This window comes from Drosophila albomicans, chromosome 2L (genome assembly GCF_009650485.2).
Source record: "Drosophila albomicans strain 15112-1751.03 chromosome 2L, ASM965048v2, whole genome shotgun sequence".
NCBI lineage: Eukaryota > Metazoa > Arthropoda > Insecta > Diptera > Drosophilidae > Drosophila > Drosophila albomicans.
The window spans coordinates 27,336,912-27,359,310 of NC_047628.2; the positions used below are offsets into that span (position 1 = coordinate 27,336,912).

At 40.5% G+C, this 22,399-nt stretch overlaps 4 protein-coding genes across 12 annotated transcripts; 2 read left to right on the forward strand and 2 right to left on the reverse strand.

Moving 5' to 3' along the window:
- The first annotated feature begins 127 nt into the window (after positions 1-127).
- Positions 128-6,431, forward strand: LOC117563602 (eukaryotic peptide chain release factor GTP-binding subunit ERF3A). 5 transcript variants are annotated; one of them, XM_052002474.1, is made up of 8 exons: positions 128-664; positions 721-1,214; positions 3,605-3,793; positions 3,851-4,620; positions 4,683-4,769; positions 4,836-5,012; positions 5,083-5,251; positions 5,312-6,431. In XM_052002474.1, exons 2-8 carry the CDS (start codon positions 740-742, stop codon positions 5,353-5,355), a joined length of 1,911 nt encoding a protein of 636 aa, XP_051858434.1. In that variant the 5' UTR covers positions 128-664; positions 721-739; the 3' UTR covers positions 5,356-6,431. The 5 variants fall into 5 exon arrangements, with proteins under 5 accessions (XP_051858434.1, XP_051858435.1, XP_034097886.1 ...); XM_052002475.1 differs by having other exon boundaries at positions 128-383; positions 709-1,214; XM_034241995.2 differs by having other exon boundaries at positions 128-383.
- Positions 6,432-8,160: 1,729 nt separating this feature from the next.
- Positions 8,161-13,650, reverse strand: LOC117563626 (solute carrier organic anion transporter family member 2A1). 3 transcript variants are annotated; one of them, XM_034242032.2, is made up of 8 exons: positions 13,559-13,650; positions 11,727-12,051; positions 10,307-10,545; positions 9,988-10,246; positions 9,306-9,923; positions 9,185-9,245; positions 8,405-9,126; positions 8,161-8,339 (listed from the first exon to the last, which is right to left on the reverse strand). In XM_034242032.2, the coding sequence occupies exons 2-8, from the start codon at positions 11,938-11,940 to the stop codon at positions 8,161-8,163; spliced, it is 2,292 nt and encodes a 763-aa protein (XP_034097923.1). In that variant the 5' UTR covers positions 11,941-12,051; positions 13,559-13,650. The 3 variants fall into 3 exon arrangements, with proteins under 3 accessions (XP_034097923.1, XP_034097924.1, XP_051858433.1); XM_034242033.2 differs by having other exon boundaries at positions 13,615-13,633; XM_052002473.1 differs by lacking the exons at positions 8,161-8,339; positions 8,405-9,126; positions 13,559-13,650 and adding an exon at positions 12,111-12,128 and having other exon boundaries at positions 9,178-9,245.
- On the forward strand, positions 9,808-21,287 carry LOC117563624 (solute carrier organic anion transporter family member 2B1). Of its 3 annotated transcripts, none has more exons than XM_052002470.1 (5): positions 9,808-9,945; positions 16,568-16,756; positions 17,818-17,974; positions 18,038-19,335; positions 20,290-21,287. In XM_052002470.1, exons 3-5 carry the CDS (start codon positions 17,922-17,924, stop codon positions 21,027-21,029), a joined length of 2,091 nt encoding a protein of 696 aa, XP_051858430.1. In that variant the 5' UTR covers positions 9,808-9,945; positions 16,568-16,756; positions 17,818-17,921; the 3' UTR covers positions 21,030-21,287. The 3 variants fall into 3 exon arrangements, with proteins under 3 accessions (XP_051858430.1, XP_051858431.1, XP_034097922.1); XM_034242031.2 differs by lacking the exon at positions 9,808-9,945 and adding an exon at positions 16,286-16,497; XM_052002471.1 differs by lacking the exon at positions 16,568-16,756 and having other exon boundaries at positions 9,817-9,945.
- Positions 13,868-15,766, reverse strand: LOC117563628 (V-type proton ATPase subunit S1). The gene is made up of 5 exons (XM_034242036.2): positions 15,605-15,766; positions 15,424-15,532; positions 15,131-15,365; positions 14,492-15,073; positions 13,868-14,441 (listed from the first exon to the last, which is right to left on the reverse strand). The coding sequence occupies exons 1-5, from the start codon at positions 15,706-15,708 to the stop codon at positions 14,221-14,223; spliced, it is 1,251 nt and encodes a 416-aa protein (XP_034097927.2). The 5' UTR covers positions 15,709-15,766; the 3' UTR covers positions 13,868-14,220.
- Positions 21,288-22,399: the final 1,112 nt, after the last annotated feature.

Sequence of the window (22,399 nt, forward strand, 5' to 3'; positions counted from 1 at the left end):
AAATTATATGCGTTTTATATATAATCAAGTATATGTAAATGTTTCAGCTTATGACAATTGTATATTATTGTTTCTAAAAATTCCTTATCTGTTTTTAGTTTGCATCGATAAGAAAAACTTATCGATAGTCTCCATCCCTGGCTTTGGCAACGCGTGGCGGTGAAACGTGTAAAATTTTTTGTTAGAATTTGCATCAATTCGCAAATTTCTACCGCACAAACAAATTTGTTTTTGTTGGTCAGTCAATTTACAACTGTGCATGAGCAGAAATTAGGCAGCGACAACTGTTGTTGCAGAGGATAAAAACGGTGTTGAGCGTGTGAAAAGTTTTGTTCGTCACACACACACAACATCATAATTGTGTCGTACTGCCAGACAGTGAAGTGAGTGAAGAAAAGTGGCAAGTAAAAAAAGTAGCAACGTTTTTAAGTTGGCGACGACGACGTTGAAACAATAACAAAATATATCACTAATCTAAAAGGCTGGTCCCCTGCCCCCTGCCCGCTACTCCTCAAACTACAAATAAAACAACGACGACAAGACCGCGTGTTTGTGTTTGTGTGTGTGAAGAAGCAGCGAGGAAGAAGAAGAAAGAGGGCGAAAGTGTGTCGTCGTCGCAGTGTGTTTGTGAGTGTGCTGCGTTGCCCTCTGTGTGTGTGAGTGTGTGCGTGCGTATGCAGTGAAAATTTCCACAAAGAATTGAAAGAGATTTTGAAACAGGCAAACAACAGCAACAACAATGGCCGCGCAGGAAAACACGGAAATTACAACAAAATTCAGCAAACTGAATGTGAATGCAGTGGAATTTGTGCCCAGCTTTAATTACAGCAGCGCTGCCAGCGCCGCAGCTGTTGCAGCCGCCGCTGCCGCTGTCGTCGTCAATGCGCCGCCGCCGTCGTCACAACAGCAGTCGACTCCAGTGGATAATGCGGTTGTTGCCACTGCAACTGAAGGAGGAACTGGATCGGTGCCGGTTTCGGGAAGTGCCACACCTGCCACAACGCCCGATTCCACGGGAAGCGTTGGCTCCACAAATGCATTAAATGCCGCTGCCTCCGCTGGCGTTGCAGGAGCAGCGCCGTCATCGGGAGCAGCATCGAACTCGGCGTCGCCAGCGCAAGGTTCGCCAGTAACCACGCCTTCGACGGCAACGGCGGCAGCGCTGCCGCCCATTGAGAACATCAATGCAGCGGACAAAGTGACAGCCAACAATGGTAAATATTACAACTCCCTTTATACACACGTACAAAAAAAGCAAATACGCACACATAAACACACACCCACACGTATATGTTATTGCTGTGTGTGTGTGTTTTGGGGGGTAGTTTAGAAAAACTTGTTGTTGGTGGTGTTGGGCGCATTGAACTTTTACTGTGTTGTGCTCTTGTGACGTCACGCGTCTAGCTTTTTCTTTTGATGTGCGAAAACAAAGACAAGCACCTTGTTCGGTGTCATTCTTCGTTTTGTTGCGCATTTCACCTGCAATAACGAAAATTGCTCCTTAGGTTAAAGGCTTATCGCGTAACATAACCTAAAAGGCTACATAGTCTATTTCTATCTTTCTTTTTTGTTAATGGCAATTTATTTGCATGCGACTGCATTTGCTATGCTTCCCCCGTCCGCTTTCCCAATCCATTAACCTGTATTGCATGTGTTGTGTGTGTCTTGAGCTCATTATCAACGCAGCTGTTCACACTGTGTTACACTTATTTTGCCATTCACTTGTAAATGGTGATGGGTAAAATTGTTATTGCTGGCTAAACATATTAATCGTTTAGCAATCATCGTTACTTGCACTGTTGTACCTTAGCAATGGCTCGCTGCTATGACACTTGACGTTCGGCGACTCGTTCGTTGATCGTTGTTGTCTCGCATAACTCAAAAGCGGTTCTTGCTAGTTCACGAAGTTGTGTGGAGCGCACTCGCTAGCGAACGTTCGCTCGTTTACTCGTTGTCACATGGCCCATTGAAGCAAAGTAAGCAAACCAACACACGCACACCAACACGCATACGTTGGCGTTATATTTGTTTTTGCTTTTGCTCGTTGCCAGGCGCAAGCCAGTTGCTGTTGTTGTTTTTATCGGTGACTGCGACTGTTGCTGGCTCTGTTGTTGTGGCCCAAATGGCAGTCGTCGCTCCGTGTTCCGTGCTGTGTGCGGTGGTTTGAACCGCTTTCAACTTGATTTTGAATGTTAGTCGCCTGCTTGCAGCAGCAGCGGCAGCAGCGCGACGTCGACAAGCAGCATGAGCAGCGAATGAGCGTCTAGTAATGTGAATTTATATTTTTTGTGTGGATTTTTTTGCCCGTCGTCGTTTGTGTTAGCTGCTTTTTTTTCGCTTTGCGCGCCGACGGTTGAAAACGCTTGCAGAAGAAACGCGCTGTCCGTTAAATTATTTTCTTTTGAATTTCGGCTGTTATTTTCTCATTTCAATTCACACAAATATGTTTCGGAAAGGCGGAGGCGGTGGTGGTCGTTACATTTACTCAAAGAAAATACACAAAAGTTAGTAAACGTCTCGACCAAAATGAAATAATCTGCGCGCGCAGAGTGAACGAACATAATTTTGTGTGTGTGGCCAGATTTGACTAGTTTTAACTGCAGCTATCGAGTTGCGGCTCACAAATACTATACAATATAAACACACATACAAGTGTAAAACTAAAATTACATGCATACAACTCTTTCGCTCGCTCTCTCCCGCATAGAGCCAACATAATTTTGAAGGCGCGAGTGCTGTGTGCATACGTTTGTGTGTGTGTAGTGGGTATTGGTGTTGTTTGTGCTTCTGCTAATGACCTGTCTCTTCGTCTCCCCTCTTCGCCAACAACAACTGCCTCGTGGCGGCCTGGCAAGTGTTCCCTGGAATTTTACTAGCAACTCAAATGCACGTTTAGCACGTTGATGTCGAGTGTCAATGACTCACTCATTTAGCCAACGAGGCGTTAATTATGAATACTTCCATCCATTCATTCTTCACTTTCCCCTTCATTTTCCTTGTCTTTCTCTTACACCACGCACGATAATCATATCAGAATTGCACAAAAACAAATAACACGTTGACGATTACTTGCAAACCAGGGATATCGATAACACGCAGTAAGGATCCGATTTGAATTGTCGCTTCAAAGCACGTAAACTTTAAGACTAGTGATGACGATAACACATCGTAGTCCGATATGCTATGATCCGCTGTGTTCCGCTTTTCGTTATCGATTTATGCAGCGGGAAAAAGGGGAAATAACTAGCTCTATTCAATTTCGTCAAGTTGGCAATAAATGATAAGAACTTTTTGTTTGTTGTTCAACGGGAGGGGATCATAATTGATAATATTTGTGCAATTTCATGCGATGTGTCAACACAGAAGTGTTGCCAACAACATACCGCGTGCTTCAAGTATCAATCTGAAAATGCTTGCGTAGTCATTAGATACTTTACATATTGTATTGTTAATAGTATGTCTTCATATGCTTGATGATTTGCATACTTTGCATAAAGTAAAGTGTAGATTGCAAGTTACACAGATACCAGTTTTGCATGTTGAGTCACCATTCACGATAAGTAAAATTCTTTTATTCATATGAGATTCATTTGCATTGTCGTAGAAACCGATCCTGCTGACAGCTGGGATGTGGAGGAGGATGCGATCATAACACCCGAAGATGAGGAGGCCGAGGACACTGAATTCACGGAGGGCGAAGCCACGCCGAAGGTCTCAAAGAAAAAGGTCGTCAAGGTGGAGGAAAACAGAAGCAAGCGCGAGCATGTCAACGTTGTGTTCATTGGACATGTTGGTAAGTTCGCTTCAAATATATCTAAAGATCCCTACTAAATGGATTATCTTCTCTTAGATGCTGGTAAATCAACAATTGGTGGTCAGATCATGTCCTTGACGGGCATGGTGGACAAACGTACTCTGGAGAAATATGAGCGAGAGGCACGCGAAAAGTCCCGTGAGAGTTGGTATCTTTCGTGGGCGTTGGACACAAACCAAGAGGAGCGCGACAAGGGCAAAACTGTGGAAGTGGGACGCGCCTTTTTCGAAACAGATCGCAAGCATTTCACCATTCTGGATGCGCCAGGACACAAGAGCTTTGTGCCAAACATGATTGGTGGTGCGGCGCAAGCAGATCTCGCAGTGCTCGTCATTTCAGCGCGAAAGGGCGAATTCGAGACGGGCTTCGATCGAGGTGGACAGACGCGCGAGCATGCGATGTTGGCCAAGACGGCGGGCGTTAAGCATTTGGTCGTGCTGGTCAATAAAATGGATGATCCAACGGTGAATTGGGATCAGGGGCGATACAACGAATGCAAAGACAAGATACTACCATACCTCAAGAAGCTGGGCTTCAATCCAGCCAAGGATCTTACCTTTATGCCTTGCTCGGGTCTCAGCGGCTATGGTCTTAAGGACCAGGTGCCAGAGACGCTGTGCACCTGGTACAGAGGGCCTGCCTTCATACCGTTCATCGATGAGCTGCCCTCGCTTAATCGCAAAACAGACGGCCCCTTCATCATGCCCATTGTGGACAAATACAAGGACATGGGCACAGTAGTCATGGGCAAAGTGGAGTCTGGTATGGCGCGCAAAGGTCAAAACTTGCTCGTGATGCCAAATCGGGTAAGTTCTCAAATTGCTTATAATGAAAATAACTCCTCAACTAATGTAATGTTTCTTTGCAGACGCAAGTTGCCGTGGATCAACTGTTTTCAGATGATTATGAAGTGACATCTGTGGGTCCTGGCGAGAATGTCAAGATCAAGCTGAAAGTATGTTTTTCAATATATCTGTAAAGATTGAATCAACAACAAATCGAATCTTATTCTCTTAAATAGGGCATCGAAGAGGAGGATGTTTCGCCCGGTTTTGTGCTCTGTGATGCCACCAATCCCATCAAAACGGGCAAAGTCTTTGATGCTCAGGTCGTAATTTTAGAACACAAATCAATTATCTGTGCGGGCTACTCGGCCGTCATGCACATACATTGTGCCGCCGAAGAAGTAACGGTGAAGGTAATTACTCGAATGTCTATTTATCTTGATTTGGAACTCTTATTGAAGTACTTTTCTCTACATTTTGCAGGCACTCATCTGTTTGGTCGACAAAAAGACTGGTGAGAAATCAAAAACACGTCCACGATTCGTTAAACAGGATCAGGTCGCAATAATGCGCATTGAATGCTACGGAATGATTTGCCTTGAACAGTTTAAGCTATTCCCCCAAATGGGCCGCTTTACGCTGCGAGATGAAAGTGAGTATTCAACTCGAATCAGTTTTGTGTCAAACTAATGTGAAATATCTTTTCTTATAGATAAAACTATTGCCATCGGCAAGGTACTCAAGGTGATCGAATAAATTGAGCCAAGCTATATTCGAGCGCCCCGCCTTTCACTGCGGCTTTATAGCATCAACAACAACAACAACTGCACCATTCAACAACGTATGCCAGACGACAGAAATGAAAATAACGCCAACCGCCAACGCCACGCTTTCTTCACAGAATTGACACACACACTTAATTACACACTCAGCTCACACAACAATTAAGTTACTTTACTTTCTCCACAAACATTATTACGTATGCAGAACAACAACAACAAACAAACAACAATAGCAATTGATTAGAGAAGGTTTATAGCAAGTATCTAAGATAGAAATCGAAGCAAAACGTGAGAAATATAGTTCGGTAGAGAGACAACAACAAAAAACGGAGAGAGAGATAGTGGATAAAAGAGAGATTGATCAATCATGAAGCGATTGAGAAAGAGAGCAACAGAAATGCATTATATATGAATATAAACAAACTATATTATGTATAACTAAATCATGGAAAATTTAACAAACAAAGATGTACTATTTATATATACATACATGCAATATGTATGAGTGAAAGAGAGATATTGTCGGTTTATGATTACGTTTATTCAATGAGCACCACGTAATTGGAATTGTTTTGGCTTGTGTTGTGGCCAACTCAAGAACATTGAGCATCAGCTGCAGAGATCAGTTTATTACTTGTAACTTGTAAGCAAAAAACATTATATAGTATGCGAGTCGTGAATTTTTTAAAACTAAAAGCTGCAAGCTAAACAATTTTTATATTTATACAAAAACAAAACGTAAACGATAAATAGTTGCCAATCCTCCTCCCCCCCGCGCTCCCATGATTTCCCTGCGAACTCCCCCCCGCCCTAATGATATGTTTTTGCTTCTCTGCCTTTGATTTTGTTACGCGCCGCTTATAAACGGGAGATGATGATGTTTATGTCAGTAATATTACGATTTAATTCTACTATATATATTCTTCAACGAAAAAGAATCGCTTTATATTAATTTTAAGCATAAATTGGAAGACGTTTTGGTTAAATTGTTAGCTCAAAATGATGAAACTGGTAAAATGTGTATGAAAATAGTAAGCGGAAATCAATAACTTAATTTCTAATTGTTAATATTAAATTCTAATGTTCGATATAAACAATTTTATTTTTGCTGCTTCACGACACTGATTTGATTTTATGAACATATATTACATTTCTTGTATAATTAATTTAGTTAATTCAAGGCAACAACCGCATTAAAACAAAAAACAAAACAAAAACGAACCAATTATGAACCGAAATAAAGAATGCCTTTTTTGCTCTTTCTATGCAAAGAAAAAAAAACATTATGTATCCTATTTGATGTATGCTTAAATTCAAAAGTTCATTTTGATTTATAAGTGTAAACACGAATGTATTTTTATAATTTTCTTCATATCCAGGACCAAGACGACAAGACGGTTTCAGCTACTCACATTATGAGCTCTCATCGACCAGCTAGCTGTTTGTATATTTTTTTCAATTGATTTTTAATTTTAAAAACCCTGCGATATTTTAATTTTTAAATCTCTTCACACTTGCGCATCTAATATAAATCAGTAATTTAAAAGTTGAATTCAAAGTTGTTACCATTTACATTTTAAAACACACACACACACAATATATAACGTTCGAAGATTAAACACACTAAACACAACTAAGTTAAACAGTCGCCCATATATTTGAGTTAATTGAATTAACTTAAAGAATGTCTGTAAAATCGAAACACAAAAGCTAAACTCTATTTAACAAGAAACCTGCTTTTTAACGCTGCTTTCCGCGCATTCTATTTAACAAAAGGCGATCAAAAGAAATAATGAAAATACAATTGTTAAAATCTCTCCGACAGTTATACATGATGATGATGATATTTAAATGTTTCTCAAGACACTTACTAAAATGAATATACATACATAAAATATATAATACGAAAGAAAAAACAAAAGAACTATGCAACTGATAAATGAATAATACAAAATTGTATGAAATAGATACAAACGAAATAATAGAAATTATATAGACAAAAACCGGGAATATTTATACAACATAAAATGTATTATTATTATACATGTATGTATACATATTGACAAAAAAAAAGCAAACAAAAAACAAGATCCGTATAAATTTGAACATTTTTTATCAATAAAAAGCGAAAAGAAAAATAAAAAGATGAAAACCAAAACAAACCAACATACGAAAGACTTTTAAGTAAAAGTACATTTTGTAATTACCATTTTATATTTATATTTAATTCATATATTGTTTTGTAAATTTTTAAATTGTGTATTCAAACAAGCGCTCAACGGAATCGTGTTAATTATCGATAAATGTATATCGAACGAAATGAACGAACAACTGCAAAGAAAGTTCACGCTGGAACCACAACAAGTAAAGACAGACAAGATTATATTTTTCGTTTTTTATTGATAAACAATTGATTTATAAATTTATGTTATTATAATTTGTAAAATTAAGATTTCTAAAAAATATATTAAAAAGTAACATTTTAGTTCTTTCCAGTTCAGAATTGTTCGTATTGGAAGTTCACGATGGAACGACAGGTAAATTGCGATTAGATTTTAATTTTATTTTGTTTTTTATTTGGTAAACAATTTATACATATACATAAATTCATCTTATTATTTAAACAATTAAAATTAAGATTGCTAACAAGACACATGATTTTATAACAATCATAATATGAACATTACTCTTCCAGTGCACAACTGCGAGATGTTTGTACATATGGCTGTGGAGGTTGGAGGTGGATTGGAGATTGGAGCAATCCAACCGCTTCCAGTATCTAGGAAATTGAGTATTTGCGATCCGCATTCTCTGTCTTCCTGGCCAACAGCGGCGTAATGGGCTGATCATGTCTGTTGGCTTCCTCGATGCGCTTCGTCTCCTTGTCTCCATAGAGATCCAGATCCCGGCCATAATACCACACCAGCCAATCAAAGAACACGCCCATGAAGGTGAGAACTAACGAATGAATAAGTTATAGAGATAATTCAAACAAGATATTTCAATGGCTTTTCTCAACTTACAGACGGACACAAAGTTCACCGAGTAACGGAATCTGGTTTGGTCATGAAGCTGACAGTTGCCAGTGCCATTGCAAGTCTGGGTCCACACCAGGCAAGTGGAGTCAATGATGCGGCCAAAGATAATGGGACCCGGAATGAGAGCAAACAAACTGATCATCATCAATGCCAGACCCTGAGCAAACGATTTGTCCTCCGTGGACACGGCACGATAGTTGACCAAGATGGTGCCAATGCGACCAGAGCAGCCGATCCAATTGATGATCATCGAGGTGAGCGAGAACGTCCAGAATGCAGTGTTGCAGCCCTTCATGCAAACACCCGGCTCCAGGACGAGTTTGGCTATGGCACGTTTACTTCTCGACAGCAAATCATCGTCAAAGTTTGCAGAATAATCATCGTCAAGCAAAGGCACGTCACTAAGATCGAGATTCTCGCCAGCTATCAACGGTCTGCTGCCACTGCCAAAGTCGAGTCTATCATCTGGTATGGGTGTTGTATCGAAGCCTTGCACCAGACGCTCAGCGGTTACAAACTTTGGGAGCACAGTCAACGATTCGGTGAGGCAGGTGCAATTGTCGTAGACCTTCGTCTCGGAATCCCAGTTGCTGCAGCCGGCATGGCAGGCCGAGAAGTAGGTGGTGTCGCTCTCCACGTGGCAAACCGGTGAGTAGGCGACGCCTTCGCAGCCGCAATTTGCATTGCAGTTGGTGGTCAAGTTGAATCTGAATAATGAGTTCATTATTTTCTACAGATTAAAGTGCTACCTGGAGGTTTACTTACTTGCCCACATGAGCTATGGACACAGAGTCGGGACAATAGAGGAAAGCGTACGCAATTTGACCTGCAGAAAGAAACAAGATTGAAAGCTGTTCACTTCAGACTAAAGTCCCATCAAACGTACCGCAAATGTAAATCAAGCCCACGAAAATGTTCCACATCAGCACTTTGCTGACCGCCGGCTTCTTCTTGGTCAGCACCAGACCCGAGGTGATGACACCAACCACCATGCCCAGAATCGAAGCGGGACCCACAATAATGGTGGCTTTTTGAGCCGACTTGTGGAACATCACCTCCATGTACTTGCTGAGGAAAGTCATGAAGCCAGAGGCGCTCAGAATGAAGAAGACGCCAGCAATGATGTTGAACATGAGCAGCTTGTTGCGCAGCAAACGCATCAGGGCACGTGGAAAGTCCTTTAGCTTGGGCAGCTCCGCGTTGGCGCCAGCAACAACGTGATCCAGTGCAGCATTCGATGAGGAGCGACTGGTCAGTGAGAGACCCTCCTCACGTCTAAGTTCTTCAGTGCGCAGAACGTGCGGCAAGTGTGAATTGTGTTTCTCGGCATCAGTGTTTTGTTTGGGCAGCTGTTTGGGGAAGAGTGCAATCAAACCGGAGAGCAGGCACATCAATGTGCCCAGGATAACCCAGCCAAGCCACCAGGCGCCCAGCCAGCGTGGATCCTTGTCGTCGATCAGCGGTGTTTTAGTGGGATCAATAAAAGTGTTGAGTGACAAAAAGCCTAGCAAGGAAGGAACAATCAGGTGAGTGAGCATTTTGCATTATTTTGAGGGGATTTCACTTACCAATAAGAAAACCAACTGCGGGTCCAATCATGCGCAAAGCCATCGCAATGGACAACATGAGTGGGGTATTCGTCCGTTTAGTGTTGTCATCCAAGTAGGTCTGACCCAGAGCATAGTACATTGTGTTGCCAATGCCCAGCACAAACTGGGAGCAGAAGATCAGCACGAGGGGCACATAGTTGAAGAGCGTGTCGCAATCTGGTTGCGTGTTTTCCATGCCGCACAGTTGTCCCGCTTGACTCCTGAGAGCGTTGTCCTTCTGCGAGTGCAAATAGGATTAGATTCCATGTAGAATGTTGTTTGGATATTCCCCACTTACGGCCAGTGTAAAGTTGTAGGTCGTTGCATTCTGTAGTGCATCTTGATACTCTTTGGTCAACATCAGGACCTCTTCGCCTGCGCCGTAGATAAAATGCGGCAGCACCAGAATAAAGCAGGACAGGCCACAGATGGCAATGCCCCAAGCTATCCAGCGGGGGCGATTGCGTTGTCCGCCGATGTAGGACAAGATCAGCGACAACAATATCTGTGATATCTCATTGCCACTTAGAACAATGCCTGCAAGTTAGAAGGTATAAATTAGGCACTTCTATGAATAGGTTCAATTTACTTGTTTGTCATTTTTGCAATTATTATTCAGTTAGTTACATTATTAGAAAAGTTTAAACTCGTCATATTCTTATTGCTTATTAAACTATTTAACTCGCAGCAAAGAAGGCTTGAATTTTGTGTGATTGAAAAAGTATTTTCAACTTCAAATTTTGAAACACAGAAAGTATCTTAAATTAGTATCCCAAATGAATATGATGTTATTTTATATGCATATCTTGAATTAAATTTGATTTGTTTTAAATTTGTTGCAACTTATTTCAATGCAGAATTTTATCAGAAATTTATAAGTTTTGTTTGATATGATGTTTAGTAGAAATTCATTTAGAAATAAAATATCAAAGCTCATTAATTCAGCTTTTTATGGATTTTTGATATTTAATTTCTAAACTAAAGTATATTAAATGAAATTTCTAAATTAAATTATACTAAATTAAATATGAAAGCTCATTGATAGATGAATTAATAGGCTTTGATTTTTCATTCTATATTAAATTGTTATACAAAAAGATTTGTAGTCAACTAACAATTTCTGAATTCATTTTTAATTTCTAAATTAAATTTTATTAAATGAAATATCAAAGCTTATTAAAAGCTCAATGAATAGGCTTTAATTTTTCGTTTATAACTTCAATTCAAGCAGATCTGTTATTATCTAACAATTTTTTGCAATGTTAGTTTGGGTTGACTAGGGAATAATTGCAAAGTGTGTAATTTCACTATGAATAGATTTAGAATTTCATCAAATAACATTTATTTAATAATTACTTGATACATACATTTATTGACATTTTTGTCTTCAATATTTTGTTAGTCTTTCGTTTATTTAAAGAGATTTGTATTCACTTTCTAATCTCTTGCAATGTCAATAATTTCACTCTAAAAGTGTCCAACATTTGAAATTCTCGATTGTATTTTCTAGATTTCTTCTTTTTTGAGTGATAAGAAATGTTTTGTCATTCATGAAATATGCTCTTGTTACATTCCTTTTGAATTGAACTCAACTGTTATCAAAACTGCGTAATTTCTATGCATGGAAAAGCGAGTTACATTTATAGAGTATGATTCGAATCGTAAGAATTGATTGATTGTAAGCTATCAATCAGTCGGAAATCGTTTCCTTAACTCACCTGTTGTCTGGCTGGTTATCTTGAAGCGCCTCTCCAAGGTGGTCAGCGTCACCATGAAGTACATGTAGGACATGGCTTGGATGGTGCCCAACAATCCATAAACAGCGATGAAGGTCTTGGTTGTGGCATATTTCTGCAGCCAAGCTGGATGCCAATTGCCCAGGCCACAAAGGTAGAGCTCCGATGGCGGATCCTTCCGCCTCAACTCTGGCATATTGAATATTTGTTTTCTTTTCTTTGTGTTTGCAAATAGTTTGTCTGTTCAGTGGCTGCACTTGAGCATGTCGCGCTCTAAGATAAGATTAACAGCAAGGAGAATTTATAGCTGCAAGAATAAAATAGAAACAAAATGAAGGAAAAATGAAAAAATATCGAAGCTATTACAGATATATGACGCCTGATTGCATCATGAACTTCTCCTTGGACAACAACGATATAAACGATCTCAAAAAATAGTCGCTTAACGATGACTCTCTTCTTCAAAGTGGGTCGCATAAAAATTTAAATGGTTCGATACACGAATTCTTAGTAGTACATTGATTAGCCGAGGCGACTCTTGAGGATCATATTAGCACCGGTGCTGGCGATTAGATAAGCCCTCAGCATTGGCCATTTATTGCAGGTGAGCGTGAGCTCATAAAGTGATCTGCGGTACTCACTAATTTGTTTTTCAACAACTAATCAAAATCGCCAACTAATGCTGAGTGTTGACCTCGTGCCGAGTCAATCTTGGGCGTCTTTAAGAAACTCCTCAACTAAGGGCAGAACAATTGACGATCGACAATACGAATATATATGTTAGACTGTCTGGTAACAAGGCGTTATCTTATCGCAAAACGTAGAGTTCCCTTAATCGAGTATACGACACATGGACAGCTCAATACTTGAGCATTTCGACTATGTTTTACCCTGTTTTCAATAGGAATTAATAACAATCACTATGATTACTTTTTGCTGTAGTATACTAATAACCCAATCTCAAGTAGAGAGCGTAAAATAATTCTTGGAATGAACTTGCTACACAAAAGTGACCAGCAAATGGACAGCAAACAATAAGAAAGATTAACTTTGGCCATAAATTTATAAAGTCAACAAGTATAAATTTCATTGTTCGCACAATCATTTTCGCTAGTTATGCTAGGTCAACTTTTATGGGGTTTCTTCAAGTTTTACTAAATTTGCCTTGTTAACATTTAATTAGTTATAGAACAGTTTTGTCATGTTTGATTTCTGTTCTATTGTTTTAGCTTTCAAACTAATCTTGTCATAACCTATGATCAGTTTATCGACAATAACACACAATTATCACTTAATCCGAAGCATACTTTCAGTAAAGAGGTCGAGCAATCAGTCAGTGTTTGTTTTATTGACTAAGTAAACCTGGAAATAATAGTTATCTTTGTGAAGTGTTCCTGATTTACCGCCATACGGTTATTTAGCTATTATATATGCTATAAATTATTTGTATTCCAATATTTTCCTATGAATTTTTTATGGTTTGATTGAGATATTAGATAGCCAAGTTCTACATAAAAGAACTCATTACCTCAACGATTATTTCGTCATTTGGAAACTAATTGATTTTGAAGTAGAAACAGTTGAATTATATTTGAGTTAAATTTGAAAATTATTTCATTTTAAAGCTGTGGCTAAGAAACAGTCTAACTTGATTTGGTATTAATCTTTTAACTAATTGAATTTATTGTGTTTAAATGTGTCTAACAAATTGCTCTTTAATCGATTCAGGATATTTGTTTGCCACTTCACCTTCGGCAACTCAATGCGATACTATTTTTGTGACTATTTTGTTTAGCTTCAAGAATATTATTTACATTTTATCACAAGGTGAGCGGCAAATGCGATTAATCTTATCGGTACTCGAACGCACTTTAAATATAATTGGTGGAAGTTGGCTCAGTTCAGCTCCTTTGCCGCGGGGCAATCTACTTCAATAGAGGATTTGCTAATGCGAAAGCGACGCGAGCGTGATCAGGAATTCAAAACCGAACTGAGAACCGTGCAGCCGCGTGGCGCGTATCAAACTGTTGGCTTTGAATTTTGTGAAATGAGTTGGCCGGCAGGTGATACGAGAAGTGTCGCTGTAGACCGTTGCGATAATTGTGGCTCGATAATACGCTATTATCATTATCACCAAAATATACGCGCTGTAAATACGGGAGAGCGATTGTGAGCGTTACTCATACGCCGCGTTGTACGCTGAGGACCCACGTGCAATTCAAATCAAATCATATTTCGTGCACAGCGAAGAAGCGCGGTTTATTCGCACAAGAGTGCAACTGTGCATCAAGCAGCAACAGCAATAACATAACAATAACAATATGCGACAATGACACTATTACTATTAATGTCCTCTCCCGTCCGTCCCCGTCTTTGTGCTCGACTTAGTTCAGCTCAGTTTTCAGCTCTTGTATTAGATTTGTAAGTGAATTAGCAGCTATGTTTATTGCGATGCATCGAGGGTGGCTACAATAGTTTATCGCTCGGCATAACCCTTCACATAAAGCTCTGGCTCAGTGGAGGAGGGGAATTTCTTGGGTCGTCCTATGCTGAGGAGCATGGACAAACCGACACCCAATATGATCAGCAATAAGACTATAGCAAACAGAATCTGAGTGACGCTTGGTGTGAGGAAATTCTGGCAAAGCCAACAGCTCTTTGCCACATAGTCCAAATCCATTGGTGTAAATTCATTTGCTGCGAAATAATTGATTAACATCAAGTATAATTTACAAAAGTTAACTCACGATTCATCTCGACATCCATGTAAAACATGGAGAAAGTGAGGCTTGAACCCTGCTCGGAGTAAAGATTCATTTCGTGACAGCAGAAGCTAAACTTTCTGCCATAGAACAACAGATCGCGAGCTTTAAAATGTTGTTTGTAGAAGTGCATCCGCCAAATGTGCCAATTGCCCGAAACAGGCAACACATCGATGGCCAACGGACCCATCGAAGTGGCAATTTCCACAACGTATCCTTTGAGAATGTTGCTGGCATCGGCCAGTGTCAATTTCAGTGGTGCTTCGCTGCTGTCTAAGATCTCGACTTGGGTGCGTTTGAAGTTCATAATCTGACCGCGTTGTATCGCCTCGGCAAACATGATCTTCTGGATGGAGACAACGGCCATCAAGTTGCGCAACACTTTTGCCTCTTGAGGACGTTGGCTTGCGGTTGGTTCCACATTTCGTACCAATTCCTGGCGATTCTTTTTGCCAGCAACTCGATTGCGACGTCGCTGTTGTGCTTCGAATTCCTCAAAGTGCGCTGTGTAGATTTGCACAAGGGGACAGTCTTTAAGCCGATCCGAAATGGATTTCATAAAGCTATCTGTTAAGAGAGGAATTTAAATTTTAATTAAGAATATCCAATGGCTATTTTACATACCATGTTTGTTTAATTGGCCATCGGTGAAGTTAAAGATGTGTATCTCATGAGGCACACAGGTTGTTTTAAGCAACGATGTTGCACTATCCCAGATTAAAGTCCGATTGCGCAGCTCAGCGATTGTTTGTAGTGCAACCAAGGGTTGATGCACTTGGCTGTAGTAGTTGAAAGGTTTCACCTGACGCAGAAAGGGAAAACAATCGGGTTCCAAGCAGCTAAAGTCCTTTGAAGTTAGCTGCAGGCGAAATAAAGTTATACTTGGAATTGAAGTTGCAAATGCAAATGCGACTTACGTCGTTCGCAAAGTATGCAATTATCATACGCGGAGTCGCCTCCTTTGGCTGCAACATTTCCACAAGCGTTTCTGGGCTCACATATTCAAAAATACTTCGTGATTTGGGTCTGCGTGCAGCATGCAAAAGTTTTTGTTATTTTAGTGGCAAGTAATTAGTGTTCCTCTGCAAATTCACTCACAATTTAACGCCCCAAATGATGGCTGGCGGTGTTACAGGCAATTCTGCTGCAACAAAAGCGCCTAGAATTAGCAAAAAGTTAATTAAGTGCATGCTCAAAAACATGAGAAAGGTTGTGACTTTATTTTCAGACTGCAAGTAAACACAATGTTTATTATAAATAGTTTGACTTTTTTAATATGTTGTATTTTACAAAGCATATTAAGTTTTTTCTTGACTTTCCATTTTATATAACTTTCTTCACATTAATATGAAACCTCCATTTTGTTTTTATTGTTAAGCGAACGAATCCTAGTGAATTCCAAATGCATAGCTGTTAGCTTTTTGTCATGCAGCTGCATAAGTCTAGCCTCGTGTAGCTCGTGTAGCAGTCAGCAACTGATCGCGTGTTGCAGTTGTATACAAGCTTAGCAACATGTCGATGTGCGCAACATTTAATTGCCGCTGTCAACATTAGAGATGGCGTCGTGATTGGGAACATGTTGCTGAGTGATCTTTGGAACATGTTGCTCGCTGTTTAACTGACTTACTTGGCCACATGTTGCAGTGCGAAAGTAAGCAATAATGTTGAAATCACGTAGCGGAAAAAAGGGAATGGGATAAATTTGAAAATGGCGATAAGATAGCTGGAGAATGCTTATCAAAAAAAAGGCAAGGTGCGCTCACAGAATATCGCTCCAGCACCTGTATTCAGTATATAAACGACAATCGCTTCGAATAGTCGCGCGAATATGAAACTAAATAAGTGATAACAGTGTGCGCATTAAGTATACGAACCGTAAAACGAATTAATCAAATTATCGAATTTCGAATAAACTAATTACGAAATGGCACAAAATACGCGAAATTCAGACATGTCACAAATAGCGGTGAATGCCAATAATATTCCAGATGGTGCGTTTTTTAAATGTTGTTGTTTTTTACAATTGAAGTGTATTAATCTCTCGCATTTGCTTCTTCGCAGATAGCGTCGATTGTGGCATCATCGGATTGGGCTGGTGTCGTGGCCCCGCCTGCCAGAAATACGCCCGCCTGCGCACCTTCATCATAGTGCTCCTCAGTTCCGGTCTGCTTCAGGGAGCTTGCGAATTGTATTTCCGGGTCTCGGCCAAACAGGCCGCCTTCCAGTATGGCTACAATCCTCTCCTAGTCGGTGAGTAAGCCACACACACACTCTCACACATAAAAAACTTATCGCAAAAAATGGGAATTTGCTGTGTAGTTGTGTGTGGTAGGTGTTGGCCTCAATGGTTGTCGAATGGGGCTGAGGTTTTCCAGATAGAACGAATGCGTTATCAGTTTTGCGATATTGTTTATTATGTTGTGAGAGTGTGTGCGTATTCGTCATCAGATATATTAGTGTGTGTGCGTGTGTGTGTTATGGCTGGATTTCAAAATGTGTAATCATAACAACAATTGGCCACATTTTGATCGAAGTTGTCCAACACGTTTACTGTTACGATTACTCAGAATTACGACGAGCTTGCCTTTTGTACCACTCTCTGCCGATGCTGAATGATGGGGTGATTGATTGACTGATTGACAGACAATGTTTGTTTAAGTTTTGAAAAATAGAAGTGACATTTTCTACAGTTGTTTTGAATGCGTTGTTATCCGTCCTGAGATGTCCTGTTATCCGTCTGTGTATATATATTTAACTGAGTTATTAAGCAGGCAAAGCCTTTTTGTATACCATATGCAATCATATATTATTTTAATTTTTGCTTAAAATGAGACTTTAAATGGATTTTGAGGATATATCCTTAAACAAAACCCTACAAATGTACAGGAAGTATGCAAATGTTTATAAATCTTGATTTATTGCATTGCAAATGGATCAGAAATAAATGGATCAAATATGTACTAAAATACTAATTTTAAGGATGTATATTAATATATCAAGTATACTCCTTGTATCAGCTTTTTAGAGTAGAAGCTCTCAGGAGCGAAAGTTTAAAGTGTAGCAAGTTTTACCAAATAATTTGAGCCAATCTTCATTATATATAAAAGCATGTGTTTCCCATTCGCTTAACTGCTGCTTCAGTCTGAATAATAATCTTTATTCCTGTTTAGTTCTTATTTGTGACACTTGTTTTTTTAAAATTCCCTTCCTTATGCCTTTTTAATTTTTATTCTATTTGTTTTATTTCCATTCCTTATTCCTTATTAATACTTATTCTCTATTTTAATCAAAAATCATTTCTCTTTCTACAGATTGGCTGCTGGTGAGCAGCGGTCTCTTCCAGGCTGTGTTTGCTTTGGCTTTTGCCTACTGGGCAGATGTCTATCATCCCATCAAATGGCTCGTTGGAACACTGATGCTACAGTCTGTGACTTGCGTCATTGCCGTGATACCCTCGATTATGAACTTGTAAGTAGGAAAAGAGTTTTAAAACTGTAACAAAGTTTAACCTTCTAACATTTCTCTCTTTAGTGCCGATGGCGTCAAGGCGCAGGATGCCTTGGTGGATGCCAATCTGTGCTCCACATCGCTGGCACAGTTCCAGAAGCTGACGCTGACCGAGGAGCAAAGCAGCACCTTGACTCTGGCCATGCTCTTTGTGCTCCAGCTTGCCTTGGGCATGGGCTCGTTGGCCTATTACACCCTAGGAGTGAGCTACATCGATGACAATTCGTTGTCCCAAGACAGTCCAGCTGTGATTGGCGTCATCCTCGCTGCCAGGGCATTTGGACAGCAGATTGGCTCGTTTCTGGTGCTCGGAGTGGGATTGACGAATGTTGGCTGGTGGCTGGGCTGGATTATCTTGGCACCGTGTATTTTTGTGGGTGCCGTGTTGCTTGGACTCTTCCCCAAGCGGCTGCCCAAGACGGTGATACACCAGGCAGCTCAGCGGATTATGGAGCAGACGAATCTGCGCGGCTTTGGCAGTCAGTTCTCTACTTACATGGACGACACGAACTTTTGGCCATCGCTGAAGCGTCTCTTCTCCAACCGGCTGCTCATGGTGAACCTGATGAGCATCATGTTTCTGCAGAGCGGCGTGCTAAACTACACGCTGCAGGAGGAGACCTATTTGCAGAGTCGCTTCTTTCTGCCCTACAACGAGCAGGATGGCCTCGCCCAGGAATGGCGCTCCTCCTTTGTCTCCTTCTTCCTTCGACCACCTGTCATGGCCATGGGCATGATTGTCGCCGGTTTAATCATCTCCAAGGCGCAGCTCTCGGCACGCACCATCACGGGCATCAACATTAGCCTCGGACTCAAGCTGGTTGCCATCTTTGTGGCCTACATCTTCATCAGCTGCGATGTGGGACCAGTTGCTGGAGTGGTTGGTGGCAAGCTCACCCAACCTTATTGTGCCAGCCAATGCCTCTGCACACCAACTGCTTTCATGCCTGTTTGTCCGGAGAATAGCACGGTTACTTACTTCTCGCCCTGTTATGCCGGGTGTACTCAGAAGTCCACCATCAACAGCTTCAGTTTGTACGAAGGCTGCAGCTGCATGGGAGATCAGACAACCAACGTCGCTGGTACTTCGAGGGCCACGGCTGGCGCCTGCAGCGCTGCCGCTTGCCAGAGCAAGATCATCATCTTCCAGGTGCTCAGCATTTCGGCTGCCTTTATGGTAGGCATGAGCGCCATTGGCAAGACTTTGATCACGCTGCGTGCGGTGCTGCCGCAGGATAAGACTTTGGCTTTGGGCTTTGAACTCATGCTGGTCGGACTCTTTGCCTATGTGCCAGCGCATCTCAGCTACGATCTTGTGACACGTAAGTGAAGATATAACTTTAATCATCGAAAGTTTGACAGCGATTTGAGGGTTTGTTGTATGCATAAACAATCTCTGAATTGCTGCAAACATTAATAACAAATTAGACATCTAATTGTAATCCTTATATTTCATTTGTAACTACTAAATTTCCATCTTTAAACTTTCCTAAACTCAACTTTAAAGTAGCTAATTATTTATTTTAATTAGCTCTTTTTGTAAGTTTTTAACTTCTATCTTTAAACTTTCCTAAACTCAACTTTAAAGTAGCTTATTTCTTTATTTCAACTACCCCTTAAAATCTTAAGTTCCATATTTAAACTTTCCTAAATTAAACTTTAAAGTAGCTAATTTATTTAATTCAAGTACCTTTTTTGGTAGCTTTTTAACTTCCATCTTTAAATTATCCTAAATTCAATTTTAAAATAGCTAATTTATTTATTTCAATTGTCCTTTTTTGTAACTTCTTAACTTCGTTTTTTAAACTTACCTAAACTCTTCTTTCAAACTCATAAATAAGAACTATAAATTGAATTCAATTGATGGAAAAAACTTAATGAAAGACTGTAGATGTTTTTTTTAAAGTCAACTCTAAATTGAATATACTTAAGGATTCTAGAGGGTAGATGTCCTTTTAACGTAAACTCTATGCGGAATTCAGCATAGATCCAAATTCCTCATACAGTTTACTTTAAAAGGATTTATACCTTGTTCTTCCTTCCACTTGATTTCTCTCCTATATTCCCTCCTATATTCTCCTTTATTTCCTTTAACTGAATTCAATGTATGTTCCTTATGTGTCCCCTTTTCAAATTGCATAATCCCTTGCCAAACGTTATCCAATCGTCCTGAAAGGAAGCCTTCTAACTTTAGCAGCATTCTTTCCTTGAGCAACAGCTGCAGTTCGTTACATAATTGCTTTTACATCATGCTCTGCTCTCTATTCTCTCGACAGGCACCACCTGCGTCTACTGGGCACCCAACTACGAGCGCTGCCTGCTGCGCGAGACGCCCAAGCACGGCAACATCCTGGACATCCTGACAGCCAGTCTCATCTTGGTGGCCGTCTTCTTTGACGTGCTGGTCTTCATCTTTGCCAAGGGTCTCAACCTCTACAACTGCAAGGTGACCGACAATAACTACACCCCCTCGCTGTATGCTCCGGTGCCACATGAGGACACCCCCTCGCACTCTGCTCCCGTCTCGACAATGGCCAGAGGCGGCAGCCCGGAAACGGCGACAACAGCAGCTTCCAACTCACCCATGCAACGTCGGGATGCACCGCAGTCGCTGGAGCTGCGTCCCGAAGCAACCGTATTCCGGCATCCCAGCTCACTGACCAACTCCTCGGGTGCCCAGAGCATCGTTGAACCGAATGGCAGCGGCGTCACCTACGCCCAAGTTGTCTTTCCTCCCGACAAGCGCAAGCCCGTCGATGGCAGCACCAGTCCCAAGCGTCTGGCTGTGCCCGCCAATGTGCCATTGCATCATCTTTCGGAAACCGATGTGCGCACTCAGCTGGGCACTCTCAAGTCCTTTAATCCTGCCCAGTCGCATGCGGAGCAGCCAGAGTCACCAGGTCACGATGTGCCTGGTAATGTCAACATCGTTTCTCCGCAACCAAAAGCAACTGCGTCTGCAAATCATCCCGAGGAACTGGATTTCAGGCCACAAAGTCCTGAAACAGATTTTTAAGGATATTCACAAATTGTTTTATTTTTCTTACTTTCGATTGTTAGCCTTTAATTGAACGCGTTTTGTATTCGTAGCATTAACATTTGACTATTTATAGCATTACAAGTATGTCAGCATTATTTTCCATGTCATTATCCACAAGTGCTGCACTTTAAAATACCCTGTAATAAGATATCCTGCAAAGAACTAGCACTTGAATACCAAATACACAATTCATCATAATCATAAGCGAATAAGAATGAATAAACACCGAAACAAAATACACAAATTCGTCCTTTTTAATCTATCTAGAATTAAAAAGGAAATTAATTCAGGATTTTGGTTAAAAAACTAGTGGAAATCACAAAATCAAGGATAACACAAGAACCGCTAGGACGATTTGGATGTCCTTTGGTAGGATGATAGTCCTCGCCATTCTACTTCGTTTGACACAGGACTCGCAAGGATCCGACAGGATATGGCCGAGATATACGCTATTTTTTGTATTCAAAAAAGTCCTTGCATCTCGGCTCCTTGAAGGATATTCGTCCTTTTGATGGTGTCAATCGGTTTGTATTTAGTAGAGTTATCCTTGTGCCAAAGGACATGCCGATCGTCCTTCAAATGGCCGAGATACGGCAGATTTTCCAAGATCTTACCATTTTTTCTATGCCTTCCCCTTGAAAAAATTTGAACTTTTTTTACTTAAGAGATCCTGAAAATCCTTGAATGCCAATCTGTAGTCCTTGTTACTCCGATTACAAAAAGGTATGTCCTTACCAGATCCTTAAGGAATTGGCCGAGTTATGGCTAAAAAACGAAAAATGTATGCGCATTATTTATTGTTTATTGCATACTTTTAGGGGCATTCATACAAAGCATTTGCGGCAATGCAAAGTCAGCTATAACTCGGCCATATCCTTGCGCATTTTCACAGGATATGTTTTGCTGGGATCGCAAGGATCAACTCTATCGATTGGCATCAAAAAAATATGGGGTCATCTAAGAATCCAACACTTGGAATTTTTTGGTTCGCGGCTTATGAGGAAATGTTAAAATTTGCAAATTCCAGGATATCTCGAGAACCGCTAGGACGATTTGAATGTCCTTTGGCAGGATGATTGGCCTCTTTAATATATTTTATTTGACACGGGACTCGCAAGGATCCGACAGGATACGGCCGAGATATACGCTATTTTGTGTATACAAAAAAGTCCTTGTAACTTTGTTGCTAGAAGGACATTTGTCCTTCTGTCGACGCCAATCAGTTTTTATTTGTTGTAGTTATGCTTGTGCCAAAGGACATCCCGATCGTCCTTCAAATGGCCGAGATACAAAGCATTTTCCGAATTTCAACCAAATTTTCCCTTGAAAAAATTTGAAATTTTTTA